The sequence below is a fragment of the Apteryx rowi genome, unplaced genomic scaffold (assembly GCF_003343035.1).
Source record: "Apteryx rowi isolate R43461 unplaced genomic scaffold, aptRow1 scaffold_161, whole genome shotgun sequence".
Taxonomy (NCBI): domain Eukaryota; kingdom Metazoa; phylum Chordata; class Aves; order Apterygiformes; family Apterygidae; genus Apteryx; species Apteryx rowi.
The window spans coordinates 896825-920417 of NW_020447875.1; the positions used below are offsets into that span (position 1 = coordinate 896825).

Here is a 23593-nt window from a genome sequence, read left to right on the forward strand (position 1 = left end):
CCCGGCTGCGCCCCAGCGCCTCGCTGCCGCCGCCCGGGCGCTTCCCTCCTCCCGCCTCGTCCCGGCCATCGCAGCAGGCATGGGCTGTTTCTGCGCCGTCCCGGAGGAATTTTACTGCGAAGTTTTGCTGCTGGACGAGTCCAAGGTGACCCTGACCACGCAGCAGCAGGGCATCAAGGTACGGGCGGAGCCGGGCGGGTGGCGAGGGGCGCTCAGCTCCGCTCGAGTTCAGCGGCCGGAAGGGAGCGGGGTAGGGAAAGGGGCTCTCGGGATCCCTCAGGAGGGGGGGAAACGATCGAGAGACTTTCGTTGCCGTCTCTCCAGGGGCAGATGGATCGGGCAGGCGCGTGCCCGTGGGCGGACGTGGCTGCGGAGAGTTTACCTGCAGATACTCATTTGAGTGAGCAGGTGCCAAGCGCTCTGGAGGACCCGGGGAACTTCGTATAAGTTTTATTGTACGTGCCGGAGAAGAGAAGTAGGAGGCGGTGTGCAGCGCTGCTGCACCCCCGCGCCGCGGGGCGGCCGCGGGGACAGAACCGGGCGGCGCCGCCGCCGCCCCGGGGCGCTGCCCCGCGCGGGGCCGCTCCCGCCTCGCCGCCGAGCCCCGCGGCTGGCAGCCCGGCTGGTGGGAAAGCCGTGCAGGGCGGCAGATGAACTCTGCAAAGTAGTCATCTGCCAAGCTCTAATGAGTGCTGACAGAGCATGTGAAAACTGAGATTTTTCTAAAGGCCCTTGACTTGGTCCGGTTTGGTTAAGTCTGATGACAGCAAATGGCATGTCTCAGACACTTGAAGCTCTTGTTCCAAAGCACAGGGACTTGAATTTATTTGCAACATAAGAACGTAGTTTCCGTGTTGGATCAGGGGAAAAAAAAGGTCTTCTAAATTTATTCTTGGAAATGGCTAATCTATTTTAGCTGAGACATCCAAAGAATAAAAACCATCCTGCAATAGCCTGTAATGTTTCAGCTTGAATGATTAAAGTCTTGTGAAACAGCTGAGGGGGGGGGAAATCTGAAGGGGAAGAGGGGAAGCCAGAATAAATTTATCTATAATCTGTGGCTCTACAATTTCTGCATGTATTGAGGATTGCCAGGATTTGCAGAATCAAGTGTCTATAAATAGGCTCATAAATCCATATTTATCACAGAGTAGCAAGCAAATCCCTAGGCAGGCACTGAACTCGAACATAACTGGGACTTTGGAATTTAAATTTAGACACTTCTGAAAAGTTTACCTTTATAGGTGCAGATAGGGGTGTATATATTATTCATGTATATACACTTTTGTTGCTTGTAAATGTGCAGTCGGGTTATCAAAAGAATAATCTGCGCAGATGGTCCTATGGTTGTCTTCCTGAATCCAAACTTTGAAAGGTGATGGGTTTACGCAGTGTCTAATAAAAATTAATGCCTCAATGGGAAAGAAAGGGTCTGAAGGTGTAACTTATTCTTGAGAGYGTTTGACTTGCAATGTTGGGAAAGGTCTGGTTTAGCTCAGAGTATGGTTTCCTATCATAGTTAGTGTGGCCTGACTGTGGTATGATGCTGAAGGTTTGGTCCTGTTCCACCTGCCCCTTCTTTGTGTTGAATCTAACCCTTGAGTGTTTATAAATAAGTTGGAAAGGATTATTGGTCTGACAGAAAAGTAATAGTTTGTTAATATTTTGGGGTAGGTGTTGGGATTGTGCAGCAGGGGACCTTAGGGAAAGGAGAACCTCCCTTTCTGTAGCTGTCTGTTTTTTGGATTAAACCTGTATAGTGTGAAACCACACCCTAGTGCTGTAGCTCCTTGAGCTTTTGAAAGCTTGCAGAAAGGAACTGCACAGCCCTCCCCAGCCACTTGTTTCCACCTTTGTGTTTCTCCCTTGCCTTTGTACCCGCACAAGTGTTTGAACAGCTGCATGTGAAGAGCATTGCCGATCCAGCTGAAGAGTAACCATTGGTTTTCCTTTTGCTGGGTTAGCCCTCAGCTGGGTCAGTGCCCTGATTCGCTTCACAGCTGGAGGAGGGCACAACTGGCTCTTTCAGCTGAGTCCTGGCTTAGGCCCTTTTAAACTGCTTGGAAAGCTTCTGTGTTGCTTTTATTCTAGGGTTTTACATTGAAGTTATGTGATGATTTCTTAGTAAAACAGACTTCTTAAAATTTGTGATATTCTGTCATTTGCCATTTTAAGCTTGAAAAAAATCAGATGTATAAGCCTTTTCTGAATGTTTTGTTTTAATACCTTTGTTAGCATACACACATCTGAAAATGAAGGGTCTCATTTTACTTGTTTTTGTAATGCTCATCTTTATCCGTACAAGGTACAGATAATAAATATTTTTATGTATTTTATCCCAAATCAAAGATGTTCTTAGAACTTCAGATCCTGGATCTGGTCTTCCTTCTGTCTTCACACTTTTAATTGGGTTTATAGCTACATAGGAAACTTAAGTTTCTGATACTGCTTTACARATTTTAAACTATTATAAGAGCAGAGATTTTAAGTGGTTATAAAAGCAACTTCTTTCCTTCTCTTCCCCCAAGCAGATGCATGTCTGCTAGAAATGAAAAACCACAACTTAATAGCTATTTACTGTCTCTGTTCTTACTTGATTGTAGTGGATTTAGTCCTGTTATTTGCTTCAAAGGGTGGAAGACTGAGCTCTATGACTTTAGCAGTCCTAAGGAGCTTGATTTCTTCAGTGACTCCGAATTAAAGGCATAAAGTGGGTATTTGTACCAATGTCAAGTTTTGAAAATGCTTTGCTTAGTTTGCATTATAGTTCTGGCTTGCTATCTTTGACAGCAACTGCAAGCAGCAAAATATGGCATTTGTAAATTACCATTTTTTGTTGATGCATTCTTGGTACTACAGAAGTGGGCTTTAAGTTGTACTTCAGATTAACACAGTGAGCAGAGGAGGCGCGAGAGCAAGGCTTCAGCTGCAATTTAGAGATACTTGAGTCTTCTCTGTGGATTTTAAAGAACTTGTCAGGGAAAGGAGAGGCTTATTTTTCCTGCTCTCAGGTGGGGAAGCTGAGGTGCAGCGAGGTCGAGTGACTTTTCCAAGGTCATGCAAAGAGGTCATGCATCCGAGTCAGGAATAAAGTCCCCAGGCCTCCGGATTGGTAGCACTGGCCAGCCTGCCCTGGGCCACTTTGTCTGGAGGTGTTAGCGTGGATCTCTATTTGTAATTACTCCAAGAAACAGAAGTCCCATTTTATTTTGTTTCTGTTTTCTCATTGTTACCAGTGCGTCTTGCTGTTCTGCCTTTATGTCTTTGTGGTTTAAGATAAGAGCATTGTTGTGTGAAAATGTGGAAGTCAGTTGTCTGGTCTTAGGTTTACTGCAGGCCGATAATAGCTCGATAATCGGGAAAGGGCACTGAATATCTTTTTTTTGTGTGTGTGTGTGTGTGTTTCCCTGAAATGCATTCATGGAGAGAGATATTTTGGATACTACATATTTTGAAATAATAAAGCAATGGCAGTTCTTAGTCCAGAATATTTTGGATTTAGAGGCTGTTCACCAGTTCTGGGGATGGTATGTCTAACCAAGGTATATGGTATCAGATTGAAGGATCTTTTCCTACTATCAGATGGAGTAAGAAAGGCTCTGAGAGAGGTGTTCAGGATACCAGTTAGGAAACAGGTTGTTACAAGCCTTGTACTCCAAATAGGGTAAGAATTGGCTGTTAACTGAAGCAAAATAATCACTTTTCCAGGACTGTTATTTTGACTAGTCTTCACATAGCTAAGCAATAATTTAGGCAGGTTTTATATTAAGATACTACCTTCTACATAGATATAGCTTATTTGCTGCTGTCACAAAACATGTCAGTAGTGTTTTGATACTGTACATGACTGCGGATGGGTTGTGTGCATTCTGTATGTTGACTTCGTTAAGAATTGGAGTAATTGTCCTTGCATTGGTGTTTTGTTGTACAAATTTGTTGTCAAAAGTCGAGGAAAGCTCTCTGGGTCCTTAGAAAATACTGCTGTGAAACATATTAGTTTGCAGTTACCTATTTCAGAAAGAACTGGAATCCTGTAACATATATGTAAACAGGAACCTTGTCAATTCTTCTACTTACTTTACTCGAAAATGTGATTTTAGGGAAGCATGTTTGTTTTCTTCTTCCTGAAGAAGTTCAAAATATTTTGAAACATTGCTGTTTTAGGTTTATATCTCTTTGGTTGGAATAAAGGTCTTCCAAAAAAAAAAAAAAATTAGCTACTTCTCTAGTGCACAAACCAGTTAGACTTAAGCCTTCTGGTAATTGCACTTTTGAAGTATTCCCTGAAATTCCTCTCTGAGCACTATTTCTGTGCCATTTAAGTCCTGTTTAATTTGACATGTTTGAAAACAGGCCAACAGTGAAGTTTCATAATAAGAGAAGCAATGGATAGGATAGTTGCACTAATTTTTCTTGGAAGACTCTGTTTCTGGTATATGCTAAAGTAACACTATTTTATTCAGTAGTACCATCTAACAGTGATATTYTGGACAGCATATCACTTAGTATTTTAAGGGGTTAAAGGGTTTTGTGACATACAAGTTGCATGACCCTCCATACAGAGTTACATTTCATGGTTTATAAGCTCCACTTATAGGCCAAATCTCTATATAATGTACTCGGGCACATTTTCCAAGGAACATGTGTGGCGTTTATCTGGGAAGTAAGCAGAGTGATTTTTCTGCATGACGATCTACTAAGAATTCAACAAAATGGTATTCAAGAATTTAAAAGCAGACTTCATCATCTCAACATACTTTGGAAAAAAAAAAAACAACAAAAAACCACACACACAAAAAATACCCAAAATAGTGAGAGACTGAAGTTAGGATCTTTGTTAAATGACTAGATATGTAAAAATAAAAATAAAAAAAATCTGAGTTCATCAAAACATGATACATTTTGTGAAGAAAATTCTGGAATATTTGACAATGTGATTTAGTATAATGTATCGAAATAGGTAAACATACTGTTTCTAGCATATTTTCTTGGATTATTCCCAAGGAGTTTGTGAAGATTAACTTTTTTTTTTTTTTTTTTTTCACTCCATGGTGAAGATTGTTTTTGGGGGGCAGTACAAAATACCCCAGGCTTCATGCCTTCAAAGTAGATTATATGCAGAAAATTTGGGATGTGCTTTCGGAGTAATCTGATGCAACTCTAGGGACTCCAAGCAGTCAATATATGAATGATAGTCTCTTTTTTCCTGATGTAAATGCATAGTGAATGCATATGCCAGTAAAAGATAGATCCCTGTGAATAGGAAGATCTCATATTTTGTTAATGAGTCTGAGAGTTGGCATTCAAAGTCAAATTGGTGGTCGTTTGCCAAGTAAATATCCTTTCTGATAGTGATTTTTTGCTGTTGTATATTTCTGCACTTTTTWAAAAAAATCAAAATATCTTTCTGTGATAAATTTGTTTTTTATGCAGGTGTATTTTCAGCAATCTTAAAAATCTCTTTAATGGTGGATTGTAGCTGCTTTCCATCTATGACAATTTTGGACTGTGTGGTTTGCCTCGATGTGCTACTGAACTGTGGTATCAGCGCTCAAGCATATTAAGTCTGTGGTTTTTTTTCCTTTTCCCTATTTGGTATGGATAAATTGATACTTTCTAGACAGAAATTCTTTTAGATATTCAGAATATTATTTTGAAAAGAACAATTAGTAAAAGGTAAACTAGTAGTAAAAGGTGAACCAGTAGTTTAAAAATACTATTTCTAAGTCTTGTTTGCAGCCTTGTTTTTCTTTTGTTTATGAAACTACAGTCTACTGTTATGTGTGCATCTTTTGCACAGCAGCAGGGAAACTAAACAGATGATATTGTCAAGCTCCCAGTGTAAGTAAATACATATTTTCTTCTTGAATATCATTGATATAATGCATCTAAGGGTGGTTTATAACAATGGTAGTGAAAATAGTTTTAAACAGAAATGTAGATTAATTATACTCCATAGCACTTGCATGCTTGCAAAAAGAATAGCATCTTTCTTTTTTTTTTTTATAATAGGTATAAAATAGGATGAAGAAATCTGATTTCACACTGAGTGCAATATGGTGCATGTGCAATTGTGCACGTTTTCACATTTCCATCCTCTAGTTAAAAAAGGAATGAAGGAAACAAAGGGTTTCACAAACCTTACTATAAATTAACTACTCCTCAAAATTACTGTCACGTATTTGAAATAGATTACTAATTTCACCAGTATCTTTACAGATGAGACCAGCAATTTGGAATACACCGGGGAATAACCATATAATAAATGAACACTGAGACACTTTATTTTCCCTAGGTGCACTTAACTAAATTAATGAAACCAGCATGACAGCAAGAAGGAAATCCATTAACTTTAAAATGAAGTTACCTCTTAGTCAACCTGAGCTTTGAGCAATCATATTGTCAGAAGGGTCTGTTTGGTGGTTTTAATTGGCAATGATTTCTTAATATAATCAGGGCAAATGTAAACTGAGTGAGGTGGCCCATTTATTAAACTTTCTTCTGGTTTTCTGTAACTTGAAGCTAACATTTCTTGMCTTAGAGTACTTGGTATAGCTAAATACCATCAGTTGATGTTTTATTTATTTTAGGTTATTAAAGTTACTAGTTGTAAAATAAAATTCAACTGCAGAATTGCAGCCCTTCCCCTCCCCCTCAAGAAAGAAAATCTCTAAGAACTGGAACCACATGATATCAGGGGGACTCTTCAAGAGACCACATAACTGAGGAGATGCTTCAGAAAGAGAATTTAATTATGAAGCTGTAGTTTTTTGTCACTTCACAGTGTAAAATTTCTGTTGCCAAAATGATATTGAACATGTATGAAAAAATGAGAAGTTAGGTATTGATCATGCTGCATAATTACTAATATCTGTATTTTTGTTAGAAAGATGAGAGATTACTGATACGTTTTCCTTTCTTGGATCTTGTCAGATTTTTTTTATTTCAATCCTCATTTTTCTTAAGGGGATTTCACCTTTGTAATGGTAGAACAGACATATTAGCCACATTTTATTCAAAAGTGAGCTCTTTGCAAGTGAATAACCATGCTTCAACATCTGGATAGAATTTTGCAGACTGCATTTTTTAGTACACATTTTAGATACTGTCCTTATTGATCAGATCTTGTGCTTACGTCATACCCATTTAATTTCATAGTTTACAATCAAGATTGTAATTTCAGCATTGACTATCTGTGCTTTTGTTTCCCCTTTTTCCTTTGCATCCTGTGTTGGGGATGGTTGAACCCTGCAGGCACTAGGGTCAAAGGTACATGCCTGAGATCACCCCATGCTGTTACTCAGAAGTGGAAAACCAATAGAAGCATTGCAAAGGGAGAGCTCTGCTCCTTTGGTTTTGTTCCAATATTGAGGGGGGAACCTGTCTGTTTTGCCAAGTGGGGAATGTGTTCTTTTATCTCTGACAGAAGGCTGCATTGCTTTGTTTGTCACTATAAATAGCGTATGTGTGGGKTTTTTTTGTTTTTTTTTTTAAGCTAAAATTTAAACAGTCATATTTAGGGATTTATATATCACCATAAACCATACCTTGTTTTTACTGTTGTCTCCACTAGACATAAGTTGACTGTGCTCGGTGACTCTTCGGGAGGCAGGTTCTTATCTGTAAGAAAAAGGGCCAGAATAGTCCTGTCTAAGGAGTGTAGGGACCACAGGCAGCAGCAACTTCATCAGCAGATGGATCTGCATTCTGTATTTGAAAGAAGGAAAAGAATTGTAATAGTATTGGGAGGTCAGAAATAGGGAGAGAGAAATAGAGTTGGGAATATCAGTGAGAGAGGAAAAGAAATGCTGTGATGACAAACAGGGAAACCCTTTGTGAAATGTTATTTAGTAGTTGCTTTCCAGAGGTGGAAACAAGAAACCTCAGTAGTTTCTTTGAATTGATAGTGTAAAACATCATAGAAAATAACAATTAAAATGCCTATGTAGGTTTTTTGRATCATTGTTCATGGATATCTTCATTGAACTGCATGCATCATTAACCTACACAACCAGGGTGGTTTTTTTTCTTTCTTTTTAAAAAATCTCAGAGGTTTGTAATGATTGCTTTTAAACAGCTGCTGCTTTCTCATCACCCTGGTTAAATTTGTGTTCTTACTTGGTGTAATATGAAGGAAATGTACATAACTGATGAACAGTCTGTCCTGTCGGTTATTTTTATTAAATATGTTTAATAAGAGACCTCCTAGGAAATTCTAGGAAATCCAACTACTGCTTCAGTTTACAATTAAAATATTTTAAAAATTCATTCTTATAGTCATGGATAATTACTAATGCAGAGGAAAAAGTGGACTGTATTTTGTATGGTTCATGTGCTTACGTATTTGTCGGTATTTACCTTCTATACTTTGCAGGGTGGAAAATGTTTCTCTAAGTTGGACAAGGAGACAATCTGTCTTCCTCTAGGCTTCTTTCCTGAAGTTTCAGATAGGTGGGTAAAATCTGTATGTGGTTGAGTGAGCCAGTTTGATAATGAATGGCCTAGTACTTTACTATCTTTACTGTGTTCCCAGAAAATGAGTACTGAATGCACTTAGGGATAAATTCTTTGGCCATGTGAAACTAAATGCCTTTTAGTAATGGAARAGGAGGATCTTTTATATCTCAATTGCCCAAAAGGTATTTGGAAGGCAGAAAATGGCAGTTTCTCCATGTAATTAGTGGTAGAATTTGGCATGACTACTAATGTATGTAAGCACATGCTTTAACACTTTGTTGAACTAAAGGAAGTTCAGCATTTTGCAGGATTGAGCCAGAAGAAAGATCATCCAGATAAAAATCACTGGAATTGGTTCTTATTTTCCACAAACTATATATTTCAGTGTAACTTCTCATTTATACCAGTCTGAGATCAGAATACATTATTTGTAGCGTCACCAAAAATATTAATATCCACTAATTAGATATTAATGCCATAAGAATATTACAGATCTCATTTATTATTAGACTTTCTCATAAATCAGTTTTATTCAGGTTCTCAGTGTCACAATGTAAAAACTTTGCAAAAAATACCTTCTTTCCTATTCTGTGGTTGAATGGCGGCTAGAAAGAATATAATGGGGTTTATTTTTTGGCTCAAAATACTGAAACAAGAGTAATCTTTTAAGGGGAGACATTCCAAACTTTAAGGGCAACGTATACATACATACATATATATATATTTGGGTATATATGGGGGGTTTTTTTGTTATGTCATCTTACCATAGGAAATTGGTAAAGCTAACTACTCGGGATTCAAAAAAGGGGAAGAACACTTCTTGTGAATAATGAAGTGTAACTTCAGCTCTGATTTAAAACTTGAAGCATGTGGTTAGATACCCCTTCTGAAATAAGATAATCTGTAATTATTAGTATGAAACATAATATGAAAACAGATTTTTGCACATCTGTGTATTGGGGGCTTCTTGAACCACCCTCAAAACTTACTGGTGTTGGCTGCCATCAAAGACAGAAGAATGCCACACTGGGCCTCAGCTCTGCTYTAATTCTTCTGTTTTTATGGTGCTATGTGTTTGTCTATAGTATAGAAGATGCCTGATGTTTACAAAGTAGGATATTCTTCTTCCTTGTCAAAGTTATCAGAAGGAAGTCACCTGTCTTTTAGAATCAAGTATATTAAGTATAGGGCTGGAAAGCTGTGGCTACTACTACTTTTTCAGGTTTTGTTCGTGTTGAGGAACCTAAAGAATCTCAAGTTTTTTGTTGTTCTCTGTGGCCACGTCTGTACTATCTGGGTAGACAATATGAAGGAGTGAACGGCATCCTAGACTCAATGGTGCCGACTGGCCACATCTGCACCGTGTTGCACGCAGCCCAGAGCTTCTCATCTGGGGCTCATTTGAAGCCTGCTTAATGCTGAGAGACAATCTTGTGGGTGTGTGGTTGGTTTGTTTATTCAGTATTCCAGGAAAAAAAGAGAGAACTGAGTCTCAGACCATCATACTGCTGATTTTCATAGCATGTCATTGAGATGTGGGTAATATGTTATGTTTCAGAGTGCTTTGAAGGTGCGTGGATGGCTGGATAATGTTGAAGACTGGCTTGAGCAACTAAAGCCAAGCTATTTATCTTGGGCCCCTGCAGCAAATGATCATGACGGCTGTGCCTGTATCTTCTTTTGGAGGAAATTAGGACACTTTAGAAGGGAGCATGGGACAAAGGTACCCTAAATTCAGTATCGGGGATCAGGAGACAAAGGTCCTGGGCAAATCAAAGAGAGACCCAAATTGACAGCTTGGTTACACTTGCAAAAAGCTTTTCTCATATATCTGTCCCTTCTGAGGAGGAAGGGAGGAAAGTCACAGGATCCCATAATGGAACCCTTTTGAAGAGGTGTTTGAATGTCCTGACTTGCCCTCAGCTTTTTAGGTTTAATTTTCATTGGCTGCTTTGGGGAGGGGAGGAGGGAGTTGGCTTACAGGTGTTATTTTGATGATATTTTCAGAATGGAAAAAAGCACATAAGTTGAAAAGGTTAAATATTTTGCTTCTGTTTTGAAGTGATGTCAGATTCTTCAGCCATATTATTTCCCCTAATCTTTTTTCTCTCCAAAAGTCCATCAGCAGGACCTAGATGTTCCAAAACACGTGCCTTTTCTTTTCATGTAAAACATTTAGGTTGGCTGAATACTTCAGTTTACTTTTCAACATGTGCTTTCTTCACCTGAAGCACAGCAAGCTCTAAAGCTATGGTAACATATTTGGAAACAAAAGTTTTTGGTCTCCTTTAAAGATATCACTTATTCTGGACTATTTTGAGTAGTGTTCTTCTGTGTAATACTTGACAAATTATAGTGCATTTAAAATCATCTCTACAAACTATCTTCCTCTGAAAACAGGGCACTGTATTCTTTGCTCTCCCAACCCTCCAAATAGGTCTGGACAAGACTTACTATTAAGAAAATGCTCTTGGCCTTCTCATTCCTTCAGTTCTTAATCTGTCTCTGGGCTGTACTGGCAAAAGCCAATCCTCTTCCCTCAGAACAGTGATTTGGTAATTACATTTCTTTTTCTTGTGAAAGCAGTAGTGAGTTAGCAAAGCCCTTCCCTGATTTGGGAATGCTTGAAATGGAGAACCCAGTCTCAATTCCAGAGAAGACAATAGGTGTTCTGGCGTGTTTTGGCACCAACTTCAAGGGGAGCCAAATTGGACCTGATTTTTCTGCAGCAGGCTCAATTAGTAAGTGATGACGCTGAAAATAAAATGTGTTAGATCTTGTTCAAAGATGTTAGCTGTTGTTCGCATAAAAGAAATGTATCAACTTACTACTCTTTAAATAAAAGAAGTTAAACTTTTTCTTTGTCATCCGTGGCCTTTCATCAGATTTCACGTCTGGCTGTTTTGAGCGTGAGAGCTGTTTGTTACTTTCATGACTTTATTCAGTGATCCTAGAACTGTTTTTTCTCTTTTCCTCCTTTCCTGAAAAAAATCTGCAATAGAAGCAAGTTTCACGAGCTGTCTCCTGAAGTCTTTGGATGGAGGGCAAGGCAAACTATGTTTATGACCCCTGCTGCTTTGAAATAGGTGAACAAGAGTCAGCCTGGCTGGTCAGAAAAATAATAGATTTGGTTTTGATTTTTGTGTATGTGTACAGAAACTGGAGTGGTGTTGGTGAAAGAAAGATGTTGGACAGGAGATCTATAAAATGTCAAAAGGAATAAAGTTCCACAAAACTTGCTTTCTTTTGTTATAAGTCTGTCTTTGCATAGATCTGTCYTGTTCATGTTTCTGTAACACCCCAAAATTTTTAATTTAGCATGCAGAAACTCCAGAAGAAGACGAGTCCCACAGGATAGCATGCTTCTCAGTTGGTCATCTTTCTTTGTTGAGAAAAGGGCTGATTTTTGGGAGGAGGTGGAGGAGACTAAACTAGCTGCATTAAGTTCACTGAAGATGAACCAAAAATAGTATACTTTTCATTATAGAGTTTTGTTTTTTTTTTTTTTCCAGTTACATAGTCTGTATCTTGAGCCCATGGCATTTTCTATCCTTCTAAATTTTTTTGTCCATGAGTGCTGCATAGGTCAGGTTTGAAGCTTTGCAATAGGGCAGCATAAAGAAATACAAACGCTGCTGCATGTGACATACCTGTGTTACGCATATAGAAACCTCTCTCTAAGAATCTTAATCCAGAACGTTTTGTAAACAAATAATGCTTGCAATGAAACTCCAAAATCAAAAGTCTAAGTGAGACTTTCTTCTGTTTTATTTAAACCTACAGTGTGCTTTCTCTTGCTGATGCTAAAAAAAAAAAAAGGCCAGTTTTTTTATATGCCTGCTGTATTGAAGTTTAAGCATGCGCTGAAAAGTAACAAAAGTACAAGCCAGTGTTCCTAATCGCATGCTCCTGTCTTCTGAAGTTATATAAATGTATGCTGTACCCATCTTCACACTAGAGGTGCTTATTTTTTGTGTGTGTTTGTATCTAATCCACCAGTGGATTGATGTAGTTCTGTTGAATTTAGTGGAATTTCTTCTGCCTTTGCCAGCAGAGGATTTGATTCTTCATGTTAACAGGCATTTCTTCCTACATAAATCTCCCTGCATAGAGCAGAGTAGACTCAGTATTATTATCTGTGAGAAGAAGGACATCTAACAGAGTGCTGCCTRTTACTGTGTTTCTCAAGCTTGCTCTGATTCATATTCCTTTTCTTGCATACAGAAGGAATATGGGATAAGAAAATCCAGTTGAACTGTAGAAAAGTAGTGTAATTGAATTTTGAATGTTTATTGCTGAGTGTACGGGAAGCAAAGCAAAAGAATATATTCAACCAGTAAATTGCAGGAGCTAGCAAAGTGTAAAGTGCCTTTAAGAAGCAGGTGTTGGCCGTGTAAGTTCATGGTGCATACGAACATGCTTGCCTTTTGGAGTCAGTTTAGACCATTATTAGGAACAGTTACAGGGAACAGGAAACCTGATCTGCCTGATAGGCTTTTTGTATTCAGTACAGGTTTGCAAAAAGAAAAAAAAATCATAATGCAGGGAAAAACATGATTCTTTTTAGCTCTTCTGTCTAAGCCTGAAACAGGAGGGGGGGGAGCAGAAGAACAGTTTAACGGAAATTGCAGTAGTGATTGTTTAAAGCATACACAAAGGAAGTCTTGTATTCTATCTGTCAAGAGCGCTAACCATTTTTAATCTGGAAGGAGGGGCTGAACATTTAATTAAACAATACCTTTGGCTTTATTCATTTATACTCCCTTATTCATAACAGCAAGGGATATATATAGATTAACTGAGATTATTTTTCAAGTGTACAGCTGTTTCCTGCTGTACTAAGTTAGTGCTCAAATTGTCATAGATGTTTTGGGTATGTGTAAATTTATAATGATGATTGTTTTAGTCAAGATAGCACTTGAGCACACTGATAAAACGTCAAAGTACTGCACAAACAAGCAACTCAAGGGCAAGCCCTGCCCCAGAGAGTTGTCAGTGTGGGGCTGAAGCAATACACAAGTGAGTAAATTGACAAATGTGGGAGGGGAACGGGTTAGGATGGGGGAGAAAAGAGGCAAAGTCATCATTTCGGAGGATATTGTTTCTACATAGTTGAATAGCTGATTAGTCTGGGGCTGTTCTTTTGATAATAAAATTTACAAAATTCTACTGTGAGTAAGTAGCACCAGGCATCTGCCCCAAATTACAAGTATATATGACAGGTAGCTTTGGACTCATCTGCATCCAGTTGCTGTGTGGATATCACAGTTTTGGTTATGGGGGTGATATTTTTGTATCAAAACATTTATAAAGGTAAAACAGTGTGGAAGCAGTTTATACAGATACGAATAATTTTGTACTTATTTAGCTTAACCCTTCCTTAAGTGAGAAGGGTAACAGGTTAGCATTAGCAGCTTGGCAGCGCTTTGCTGGGGCAGGCGGAGAGGGAGGTGCACACGCACAGTGATTCCAGGAGCAGTGTCTTTGTTTTTAGCCAAGCCTGAGGATTTTAAGCACCTCTGACACAAAGGTGCAAAGATGGCTTGTCTGCCAAAGGCCTAGCAGGTACTTCCACAGTAAGTGCTGACCTTTTGCAAACACAGAGCCCACAATCTATCAAACCCATTTCCTTTCAAAACCTCAAGATTTTGTCTGCATGCAAAAATTGTCCTTCTGACTAACTGGAGGTACTTTCAAGAACAAAAGTACAACCTCACTATAGTCTGTTTTGTTACACCACTGTAATCATGCTCATGTTATTATAGACTAGTTGTTTACAGGAAAAGGAATATGCTATACAAGCCTAAAGCAACTTGAAACAATTATAATCCATAGCTTAGATATATTCGTATAGCAGAAAAAATATTTTGGTGAAATAACAGACTAGTTTTGAACCCTGGGGAAACGGATGATTTTTTGTGACCAAGAATGTCTTAATCTACTTGGTTTTAGGTAGAAGGCTGGACCTGCTTGAAAACATTTGTTACTTTGAACAAAGATTTTTTCTGGTTCTGGGCTTTTGCTTCAACTGGGAATTATAGTTACATGGGAATCTTTATCCAGCTCAATTAAGCCAAGTAGAAGTAACAGTTAGGCTTTAGTCAGCACACATATGTTCTGGTATTAGAGAAAGAAGTAATATTTTCCTTTGTCAGATTACCTCAAAGGTCATTTGAGCCATAATGTGTTAAAGCAAAAAAAATTCAAGATAAAACAGCAACAAATCATGCATGTGAAAAAGAAGAGATTGGAAGGGTCTGATCTTGGTAAGGAGGATCCTGCCTTTTGATATCAAAAAGGATTAAATTGTGTCACATTATCATAAGCAGGATCAGAACTGTGCATGAAGGAGATAGACGTGATACATATTTTCAAAACTATTTAGGTACGTAAGAGTATTTCCAAAGCATTTATTTCTAGAGCTCCTGTTTGACACCTGCCTGCATCCTTAGGCACTTGGATATTTATGAAAATCTGTCTCAAGGCCTGAACTACCGGTTAGAAAGTATCAGTACACCAGTATTGTTTACATCAGGTTGCCTTTATGATGCCTGGTGTATGAGAGCTACACCCATGAGCTAAAACTGCGAAGCAGCATCTTAACAGTTGAATTGGTGTTTTCTTATTCAGTGCTAGAAACAAAAGATAGAAGACTTTACGCTGTTGAGGCTGTATTTAAAATAAATCCTAGGTAATTAAATGTGGATTTAACAGTTTTAAGGAACAGCTGCTGCTGACACAAAGAAACATTTACCTTTAAGCTTTACTGTAATTCTTCACATAGGAACATACTAGAATTGCTTTTCAAAAGGAAGATTTGACTATCACAGTCATTTATGTAGTGATATGGAGTTCAGAGTTCTAGGCCGGGTGATACAGGTAGGTGTATACCCTACCTAAAATTAAGTTCTTTAGTGGGACTGCAACATCTCAATTATTTACTTGCGTGCAACTCTTGTGGGCTCTACTGATTCTTGCAAGTTTCTGCCTAAAGGTTTGGGTTCATGATCAAGCTGTTACAAGTTACTAACATACCATGTGTCAGCTGTGGTAGTTATCTATGCACATAGATACCAAATATTTGGTAATTCAGTTTAGTGTAGACTGCAGTGAGAGGATTAAGTTAGTTGCATTACCTTTCATTTGCTGCTGGCTAAGAGCCTGCACAGGTTGCAGTAGCTGCAGTTCACCTTACACAGGTATCTTTTTGGGGTCTTTGAGTCCTGTGGAAGGCTTGAAATCTGCAGTGTTTCAGATGGTGATTCTAATCATGAATTTCATGTTGGTGTTTTCTTCAATGTAAAATCTTGGATTTTCTTTCTTCCTCTCTTTGAAAATAATTTATACTTTCTGTTGTCATGGTTGCAGAGAGAAACTCAAAAACATGAACCCTGCTGACTCCTAAAACCAGTAAGCCTGCATATTTCTATGAGGAAGTTCAGAATTAAAGAAAGCTTTGTGATTTTGCGGCTTTTTTTTTTTTTTCTCCTTCCTTGAAGCTAAAGTCACGATTTCTCAATGGCTGGAGTTGCCTGTGTAGAACACGAGGGGTAGAACTAGGTCATGTAGTCATATAGTCAATTTATAATGAGGTTGGTTACGGTGCTTCATTCCTCATCTATGTTAGGAAGCTTTCCTCATTATCTAACCAGGCTCACTTTTGTTTTCATTTAAGCTACTTTAATTTTTCCTAACTTCAGTGAGTCGGTGCACAGAGTACATTTGATCCTTAAAGTTTTTTAACATGCTGTTTTATAGGATGTTAGAAGACTGTTTATACTAGGAAATGGTGGACATCTTTGACTTTGGGCAGGGACAGCAACCCAGGACAATTGTCTGGCACCCATGATGAGGGAGTGTGTGCCTATGTGGGACATCAGGCTGTATTCAGATGCCTTCAACTACTATCTCAGAGATTCACATACCTAGACAAAATATCAAGACTGGTTTGCTTTGACCTTAGCTGTTTCTTTTCTGCCCAATGCTTTTTGTGTACCCCTGTGAAACTTCCCCTTTGTTTCTGCTCTGTGTCCTCATTAAAAACCCTTCTTTGAAAATACCCTTTGTCTCACTTGACTACTGCTTCTTTTTCTATTTTTTTTCCTTCCCTGATCATGAAACAAAAGGCCTAAATTCATCTAAACAATCTGCTTAGTGTCCTCCTCCCTTCTTTGGTCAGTCTGTTTTTTCCTAGCCTGGTAAGTGAGAGTGTGGGAGAGAGACAGAGGCCTTGCAGCAAGTAGAGGACAGCATCTACCCATCACTATCAATGATACAAAAGCAAAAACTTTGAGCAGCAATTTTGACCATAGGTAAAAGGTTGTGCATAGATTTGCTTTTTCACTGTGTGCAGCAAATCAACTAATGTCGTTAACATATTTTAAATAGCATACGTTGCCTTACACACCTGTATGGATACTCTTATTTGAGAAGTAAAACAGCAGTGTACTGCTGCCTTTAAGGATTACTGTTCTGCTGTGTTCTTCTGAGAGTCCCAGTGTAGGCAGGCCCTAACCTTGTGACTCTGCAAAAGCTTTGGCGGCTTCTCCCTCTGCTGTTTTAAACCACAACAAACTTTGCGTATCGTTATCTCTGTGCTTCATGTTGGCTGTACCTGGAGCTATTTGCTTGACAGAACATTGTGTGTTCCAAGGCAGCTTTAAATTGAACCAGGCTGGAATCCAGCAGAAATTCAGATGTGATATGAAAGAGTCTTCTGAATAAGATGATGGAGAGGCTGAAAACTGGTAAGTTTGGTCTGCTGGCCAAAGCCTTGAGATGGTAATGAGTGGTGTGCAATTTCTGCTTCTACCAGTCTTCCTGTGTGACCTTGGGAGAGTCTGTACTTCAAGTCCCTGCACTGCAGAATGGGGGAAATTTTCCCTTGTATTCTTTTTTGTTTCATTATTTTGACTGTAAATTTGGGGAGTTAAGGATTATCTGATATTTGTTACAATCCCTAATGCAGCGAATGGCAGTATTTTGGAAGTCTCTGTGTGGCTCTTCTCCATAAATGAGGATGATGGTAGGAGAGTAGAAGGGGCCAGTGATGTGAGCAGTGAGAATGAATTACTTTATATCGTGATTAAAATTGATCTCATCAGATATAAGTCCTTCTACCAGATACAAGTTCTCATACAGTTCTTTGTTAGAAGTTCTGAGAGAATCTTGAAGACTGTGTTCAGGCAAAAATCTGGTGGTTTATTTTACCTCAAAGAGCAGGGATTGACTAAAAAAACCCCCCACAAAACAGAACCAAAGCAAAAAATATGCAAACAAACCTCACCACCAGCTCTGCCAACTTCCTGGCCCCTCTCCCCTTAAAAAAAATAAAATGCCTGCAGCCAGACAGATTTGTTCTTCTCTGTAGACTTAATTTTTAAGTTTGTTAACTTGGTTTTGTGCATCTGTTCTTTGACATCTCCACAATATTGTTGCATCTGGTGTCCCTTCCTATTTCTTACAGTTCATATGATTTCTCCCTCTTCCCCCTAAAAAGATGAAACTCGTGATTTTAGAAAGATGTTTTAACTATTTATAGAAGAACCCTCTGCGTTTGGAAAGCTGAACTCCTCTAGAATGAACTCATCTCTTCCACGGGCAAAGCTACTTGCTGTTTGGGCTGAAGCTTTGAAGGACTTGAGTGTGTGTAATAAGCAGTTTTCATCTTTCACATTTGAAAAGTTCTCCAGTATCTCTCTAGTCCTCCTGTTCTTCTGACAGCATAACRTTAGACTGAATCTGTAAAGTGGTATTAACCACCTGTCTTGCCAGCTGTTACCCTGGAAGCCAAAATGCAAAGGGGGGGGAGGGGGGAAAAAAGGTGTGGAACCAATATGTTTTTCAGTTTGTTTCCAGGCTGGGTTCAGATGTTGCTGGAGTTGTTTCAGGTCCGTAAAACTTCAGAATAAGTTTGTGTTTGCTTCAGGTTTGGCTCTTGCCTTGCTGAGTTGTTGAATTTAGGGACAGTGTGTTTTGTATTCCCTGCCTGCTGAGTCCCCTAGGGAGGAGGAAGAGCCCATTCATTCTCAACACTGCGATTCCAATTGATTTCTTCTGATCTGGCCCTTTCTTTTATGCAACGAAAAATGAAATGAAATAGAAACAACATGGCAGAGATAATGTGTCCTTCCATTCACGCTTCTTCCTGCCTAGACTTGCTAATATTTAAATCTGTGGCTGCAGAGATGGGAAGGAGAGTAGGTACATTACAAAGATCTTTGTAAAACTATTAATGCTGTACCGAATTAAGAAGAAAAATGTATTTGATTAAGAGAGAAGGTGTTCCTTGAACTCTTTCCTAATTATAGCTCCACGTTTCTCCTCTCCTGACTTGGCCCAGCCCTGTCTAGGGTAGCCTGAGGACTGCTTTAATTTACTCTAGTTGGCTGCGATTCCCAAGGAGCTGTGTGCCACCTGGCTGTAGGGGAACAGGGCTCATCCCTGCTGCTCCCTTTCCCTGCCCTACAGAGGCTCTGCATGCAGCATGGTGCGGAAGCGGGCTCTCCCGGAGAGYGGCCCGCCAGGGTTGCTCAAAACAGGGAATCCCCACCTGGGAACTTACTGAGTTTCTGCTTGAAGCTGCTTGGGAAGCAGAAAAGTATAGGACTTCTGCTCCCAAATCCTTCAAATACTCTCACATCTCCCCATGATGAAAAGTTTGAACACTGCAATCTGAAGCCATCTAATTTTAAAGGCAGGTGTTGTAACCTCCACACTGAAGTCTGCGTGTTTTATCAGGGACCCAGTTTACTTAAAACACTTTTTTAAACATCGTTTTAGTTTGTGAGTCAAAGTTGCAAATATATTGCCTCTGAAACGTTTGCAAAATGTTACTTGCAGACAAGCAGTAATAGCTGTATTCCAGAGAAGTTGTCTTGCTTTAGTTAATTTACAAAGGTTGGCTTTATTGTTTGTCTTGCTGGAAAGAATTTTCTATCATGCTGTGTTTCACTTAACTGAGCAAATATTAATAGTAAATTTAATGCGTAGTTACAGAATGCAGTCTTACGTTATAAATTTTTCAGGTCAAACTGCATCCTCTCTGTTAACTAGGTTTTTCTCAATCCTTTGTTTGGATCAGAATGCTTTAATAAATGCTGTTAAATCCGCTCTTCCTCCTTTACCTCCTTCTAAATGGCTGTGTTTTGGGAGTCATTAGTGCAAATGTTTGCACTGAGGCGTAGGAATTGATTTCTTGCCTGATTTGTGCTTTCCAGAGCTATTCTTCCTTTATTAAAAAAAAAAAGGGGGGGGGGCAGCTCCACTGATGATATACTATATCACCAATATTGTTTCTGGTGTTACTGTCCAGCTTTGTGTGTTTATTAAACCTCATGATCTATATCTAGGCCTCGTACTGACTTGTATCTTTGTTGATGGTACAATTAATGCAACTATACTTGTAATGTATTAGGAGTTGAGACGATACAGTAAGAGCTTACAAAAATAAAGAGGTGCTCCAATGCATTGTACAGTTCTAAGATAGGTATTTTTTTTTATACTGTAGAGAATCTTTTTTGCAGCCTTCTCAATAGGCTCAGTTATTCTAGAAGATTCGTCTTAAAATTGTGTAATTTAATTTTGCCATAAAGTTAGTTCGGAAGTGGAAGAAAGCATGGTTTCTTCTTTTTCCCATCTTAACCTTTTTCTTTTAATCAAACTTTGTGGTGCAGAAGCCTGTGGTCAGCAAGAAAAGTTTCATTTTCCCTTTCAGCAGATTAATTAGTGGGTATAAAAAAGTTCATCATCTGTCTAGTTTACAGAACCTGGGATGATTTAAGGCTGTAGTGAGCTATCTGTATCTTCCTGCCAATTTTAAGAACTGCCATATTTTAAACTGTGTAACTGGAAATCTGAAACTTTGCTTAAATGATGATTGTGAGAATGAATTTTCTGGATTTTTGAGTATCTGGATGTGTTCTGTGCAAATTAACTGCAGAGTTTTGTAATTGGTTTGGTTTTACTAAGTACTTATTGAAAATACTACCCTGAAATTGAGTAGAAATAACATACTGGAATTACGTCTTTCACAGCTTTTCCCAGCATTGCAGGGAAAATGGGGGAAAAAAATCTATAATCTCAAGAATAGAAGAGAGAGAGTCAAAACTGGCTGAGAATAGTCATGAAGCAAACCCATTGCATGAGTTTTCGCTATATCTCTGTTTTATACTGTAATGTTGACTTGTTCACAAAAATATTTTATGTTCTCTCTCTGAAACTTTATGTTTCAACGGCAAATTTGCTATGGATTAATAGTATAATGTCAGAATGGAGAAATTATGCTGATGTGTTTTTGGTAAAGTGAAGTAATTCTTCTAAGCGGCATTATATTGAAGCTGTATGATTGACTGCTGTATGTGGAGAATAAAGTCTAAACTATACGTTTTCTCAATTTATAAAAGGAGTCCACTTTCGTACAAAACAGGCTGAAACATTTACAGTCATGCATAAAATTGTAGAATTGTGTGCCCCTGTTTCTTTAATGTAGTTTCCYTTGATCTGACAAGTTCAGTAGCTTGCTTGGTGAGTGGCTGAAAAACTGTCTCTTGCAATTTACTGTGGAGTTATAATAATATGTTGGCAGTTTATAGTTAAGCTTAGGCTTAACGTCATCAGTTCAGTTATGTTAGATCATTATTTTTCATTTTACCTTCTGAGGAATTAGTAGACTAAAAGTCCAGCACTAGTTGTAAGATTACTCCCAAGTCAAATGTGTTAATAGTAGCAATTCTTGGTTAAACATAAGTGGATCACTTTGTATATACCGGGGGGGTGTGCGTATACACACACGCGCGCGCACACACGCACAGGTATAAAAGTAATTGAAAGGTCAGAACTCTTTTGCAGGAGACTGGTGACAGAAGAGTGCAGTGTGGCAAAGAACTGCTGTAGCTTGTGTGACATGCTGAAAAGTTTGGAAAAGGTTTTGAATCCCTAGTAAAGAAACAAAGGGTGCTGTCGATAATGTGAACTAGTTGACGATAGGGCAACATGTGATATTGGTTGCTTTTGCTTATGGAGAGTTGTAAATTTGAAGATTTGTAATTTTATCTGAAAATACATGCTTCCTAGTTAAATGTGGCACTCAGCATTGTGGTAACTAAAAGATCTATCAAATCATGGTTGTGTATGAGCATGTATTCACATTGTTTTCCTTGTATATTCAGTGAACTAGGTCAGAGCCACAATTTTTTTTGTCAATGGAAATCTTTGCACTGATCTCAAAAGGCTGAGGGCCTGTTGCTGGCTCCTCCTTTGTTGAGGCAGACCTTTGATAACCTCAGAAGGGGCCTGGAAAAATCTAGTTGTGATTTTCCCCAAAGAAATCCCAAAAGCTTTGCTCCAATTATGTAAATGTTGTTCTCTCAGAACTAGAATAGGAGGAAAAAGTTTCAGAACGTTAATATTCACTGAGATCTTTCAATTTTAAATGCAGTTGTACACATATGCATACCATAAAGATTGCTTTGTGTACTAATCATCTTTACCTACTAAATGAGTTTATTGACAAAAACATGATTTAAATGAAAAAGCAAGATTTAATACAATATTAGGTGACTGCATGAAGTCACATTTTTAGCCATTAAATCCTAAAAATAGTGGATTGTTTCACATTTTCCAGTATCAGAAAACATGAGGCCAGGTTTTTCAGGTGTAGTTTTCAAATGATATTTTACATAGCTTTGTAGATGTCCATTGACTGTGCATTAAACTTGTTAGCTATGAAGTTTATAAATGGCCCATAATAGATCTTTTGTAGGTTTATTAGGAAGGTTTTTTTATTTGCTGCTTCTCCAGTGTTTTCTCTTTGGACCCTTTCTTTTCCATTTCAGCTACTGATTGTTTATAAAATGTCATTAGTCTCTTCTCATTTCTGGCATTGGATATTACAGATGATTTCAGCAGTGCAGTGTTAAACTTTCATTGCATTTCCCTGTATTGCTGCCTATGACATGGAAAACAAGGTATCAGGGAAATCGGGTCAGTGGAGATAAAATTGCTTGCTCCAGTGGCAGAACCTCCACAACAGCAGGGAGCCTGAAATCTCCTTGCAGGCAGAGTCCATTTCTTTCTAGCTTTATGAACAGTGGTTACAGTGGATTGCTTCAGTACATCAGATGTGGGTTTCGTGCTTCACTTATTTATGCACAGTTGTGTCTTGCAAGTAGAAATGGGCCACACTGGGAAGTTTTTGAATGTGATCTGAGTATTCGTGAAGATTAGGTTAGTATGATGTTGAGAAGTGGGATTCTAGCTATTGTCTGGAATTTATAGAATCTAGGGGGTTGTGAAGAAAGGAGCAGTATTACAGTTCCTGGTTCTTGACAGGTTTTGGAGGGCATCTTTATGGAAGTAATCTGTCTTGACACGATGGCAGAGTGCCTGGTCACAGCTGGATAAAGTTAGGTATGCTTCTGATGAACATGGTCTTGGTCAGTTTTAAAGGTGAATAAGCAACAAATCTCAACAGCACATCTGAGTGTTTCAAAGAATTTTGTRGGTTATGCTTGTTGTTACCAACATGTCAGTAGCTTACTAGCAGGGCAGTTAAAATTTTTCCTTCATCCGCTACTAGGATAAACAGGAACTGCCAAAAAGCCTCTTTGTTTCTAGATGAGTTCTTACAAATTGCTCTGTCCTATATCCTGTCTGGAAAATCCTAAGCCAGTTCATCCTTCCACCTGCATCGTAGCTGCAAACAATGGGGAGGGCAGGAGCGGGAGAAGCTTGGGGGGGGGGGGGGTTTGCCTAGTATGATGGAGGTATAAAGCCAATCCAGGCCGTGTGCCTTATACTTTACCTGAATGGGAGTGTTGTGTAATTAGACTTACGTGCAGTACCTAATGGGGGGAAAAAAGCTACTCTTTTAAAACCATCACTCCAGAAGTTACAGATAATAAATTGCACAATAAGTTGATGCCTGACAGGCTCTTCTATTCTTGCCCTTGTGCAGTGCACTTTGGTTGCTGCTCAGTCCCTATTTGGCCCTCCCCTCTCTCTCTTTTTTTTTTTTTTAACCTTCTGACCCTTTCTTTTATTCTGTTTTAATTAGATCTTGTGCGTGTGTGGGTTTTCTCTTTTTGTCAACTTTGTTGCTTGCATGTTCTCTTTGTGCTCTTGCTCACCGTGTTGC

The 23593-nt window shown here is 38.8% G+C and overlaps 1 protein-coding gene across 1 annotated transcript in view; it reads left to right on the forward strand.

The window, feature by feature from the left end:
• The first annotated feature begins 79 nt into the window (after positions 1-79).
• Positions 80-23593, forward strand: part of EPB41L4A (erythrocyte membrane protein band 4.1 like 4A) — a 132881-nt gene continuing 109367 nt past the window's right edge. The window contains exon 1 of the mRNA XM_026059900.1: positions 80-178. Coding sequence (XP_025915685.1) covers positions 80-178 — 99 coding nt within the window. The remainder of the gene's footprint in view (positions 179-23593) is intronic.